This window comes from Etheostoma spectabile, chromosome 6, assembly GCF_008692095.1.
Source record: "Etheostoma spectabile isolate EspeVRDwgs_2016 chromosome 6, UIUC_Espe_1.0, whole genome shotgun sequence".
NCBI lineage: Eukaryota > Metazoa > Chordata > Actinopteri > Perciformes > Percidae > Etheostoma > Etheostoma spectabile.
In genome coordinates, this window is record NC_045738.1 from 23135631 (window position 1) to 23137659 (window position 2029).

At 42.8% G+C, this 2029-nt stretch overlaps 1 protein-coding gene across 34 annotated transcripts in view; it reads right to left on the reverse strand.

Annotated features, from left to right (window-relative positions):
- rims2a (regulating synaptic membrane exocytosis 2a) overlaps window positions 1–2029 on the reverse strand; it is a 192741-nt gene that overhangs the window by 43847 nt on the left and 146865 nt on the right. For 17 of the 34 annotated variants that reach the window (XM_032517819.1, XM_032517823.1, XM_032517822.1 and 14 more), the window contains one exon: window positions 666–766. The exons of the other annotated variants lie outside the window; for them this stretch is intronic. In XM_032517819.1, coding sequence (XP_032373710.1) covers window positions 666–766 — 101 coding nt within the window. The remainder of the gene's footprint in view (window positions 1–665; window positions 767–2029) is intronic. 34 annotated transcript variants of the gene reach the window in all.

The window sequence follows — 2029 nt, forward strand, 5'->3', positions numbered from 1 at the left end:
TATGACCTCATAAGGAGCAAGATTCCAGATCATCCATCTGAGCTTTCATTTTCTCAAAGGCAGGATACCTAGGACTCGGTTAACACCTATCACCATTTCGAGCCACTGGGGGGCCATAGGCAGGCTGGGGAAACTCATGTTAATGTTAAAAAACCTCATAAAGTGAAATTGTCATACCATGGGGCCTTTAACATCCCTATTGTCATCCAGAGACATATCATAAAGTAGGTTATAGGAAAATTCCATTCATTTGATTTTCATGCATGTGTGTATACATGGCAGAATATATTGGAGGCCCCTTATCGAGACTGCCCTCCCATTTGTTACCCATCTCCCAACTTTGGGAGAGCGAGCTGCCGTTCTGAAAGCTGCCTGTGCAAACCCAGCGTTACTCAGTTATTTCCAACCTTTGAACTGAGTTGAGTGTTTACCTGTTTCGGTATGTTTTTTTGTGACTTACACTATGCAAACATCAGTGCACATGCGCAGTATCACGTTGACGTGTGCATGTGCACATGGTTGACCGCATGCAAAGTGCGCCATATGGCCTATGCACAGTGCAACCATGCAAACAGTATACTGTAGGGACATGTCTTTTTCTGTGAATCTGGAGAACCGAAGCATGCAATTCAGCATATCTGGATATGTTTTTTTTTTTTTTGTACCTTGTGGTAGTCCTGCTCCAGCCTGGAGTCGGAGCCCGCTCCCTGCTTGTACTTGTTCATCTTCAGCTTCATCTGCCTGGTCCTCTCCTCCATGTCCATACCTAAACACAGAGACAGCAGACTGTCAGAGGGGGGCTCATGCAGTGTGGAAGGCCGGATGGAGGGACATACACACTGTTATGGTGAGAGTCAAGCTTCTGCTGTGCTATGAGCCATGAGCTATGACGAGGACAGATCTGATGGGATAAAGCTGAATGGTCGGCTGTATTAAACAAAGGAACAAAAAAAAAAACACAGACAGAAAGTACTGGCTAGTAAAGGTGAGCTGCATTTCATATTAAACAGATACCTGTCGCCACAATTCCAGACTCATTTAACTGTATGGAATATTTGGAACAAAATTCGCTTTTTAATTGACTGAATAATAATCAAATAGCAAAATGTATTGACTCCTGCTTCATAGTGTAGAAGCATTGGACACTTATACTAAAGCTGCCCAATATGAGGACAATATGCGATGTGCGATATTATTGTTGAATATCCAGATGTCACTTATAATAAATAAAACGGATACTAAAGTGTACTCAGGGAAGTTTGGGGTCCCTTGCTGGAGGTGCTCCAGCGGACAAAGATGGATGGCTGGATGGACTAAAGTGTACTCGTATTATTTTATTGAACGGATTGAACTGAATATAAAAGGCGCCCCACACCAAAAAAAGAACGACACTTACATTTTAAAGTTCAGTTTTCACTTCATACTGTCAATTAAATCCAAAAATCTCTTTTGCGGTATGTTGCAGTCTTTCGCAGTGTGTTAAAAAACCTATATATTGTGCAGCCCTTATTTATACTGCCCTAAACAAAATGAACGACCTGCACCACATTTTACACAACATTCTCAATAAATGCCAATCCTGAATGATCCAACTAATTGGCTTAGCTAACTGAAAGGCTTTTTTTTTCTAACTTGTGTTACGACTGGGGTCGTATTGGTTTGTCTCGCTGTGTGTGGTGTGCTCTGTTTTTCTCCCTATGCAAATAGCGCTATACCGTTGCTGGAGCTTGATTGGTGGAGGCAGCTAAGTCTGATCTGGGATTGGCGGCAGCTGTGATCCACCGGCTATTTAAGGGAGCAACACGGCGACCGTCGGCAGAGACAGAGGGGAGCCGGCAGGCGTTCTCCATTTCTCCTCGCCTCCCAACCTGCCACATGTTGTCTTTTGTTTATGTATAGTTCAGTTTCCAATTGTATGGGTGGACCTTTAGATGGATTTAGTTTTCTCCTGTTTTGCTTAGTTAGGAAGGTAAGTTATTGTTATTCTTTTGGCCTTTATGGTTTGTTAGGCTACCTTTTTACTTTCAAG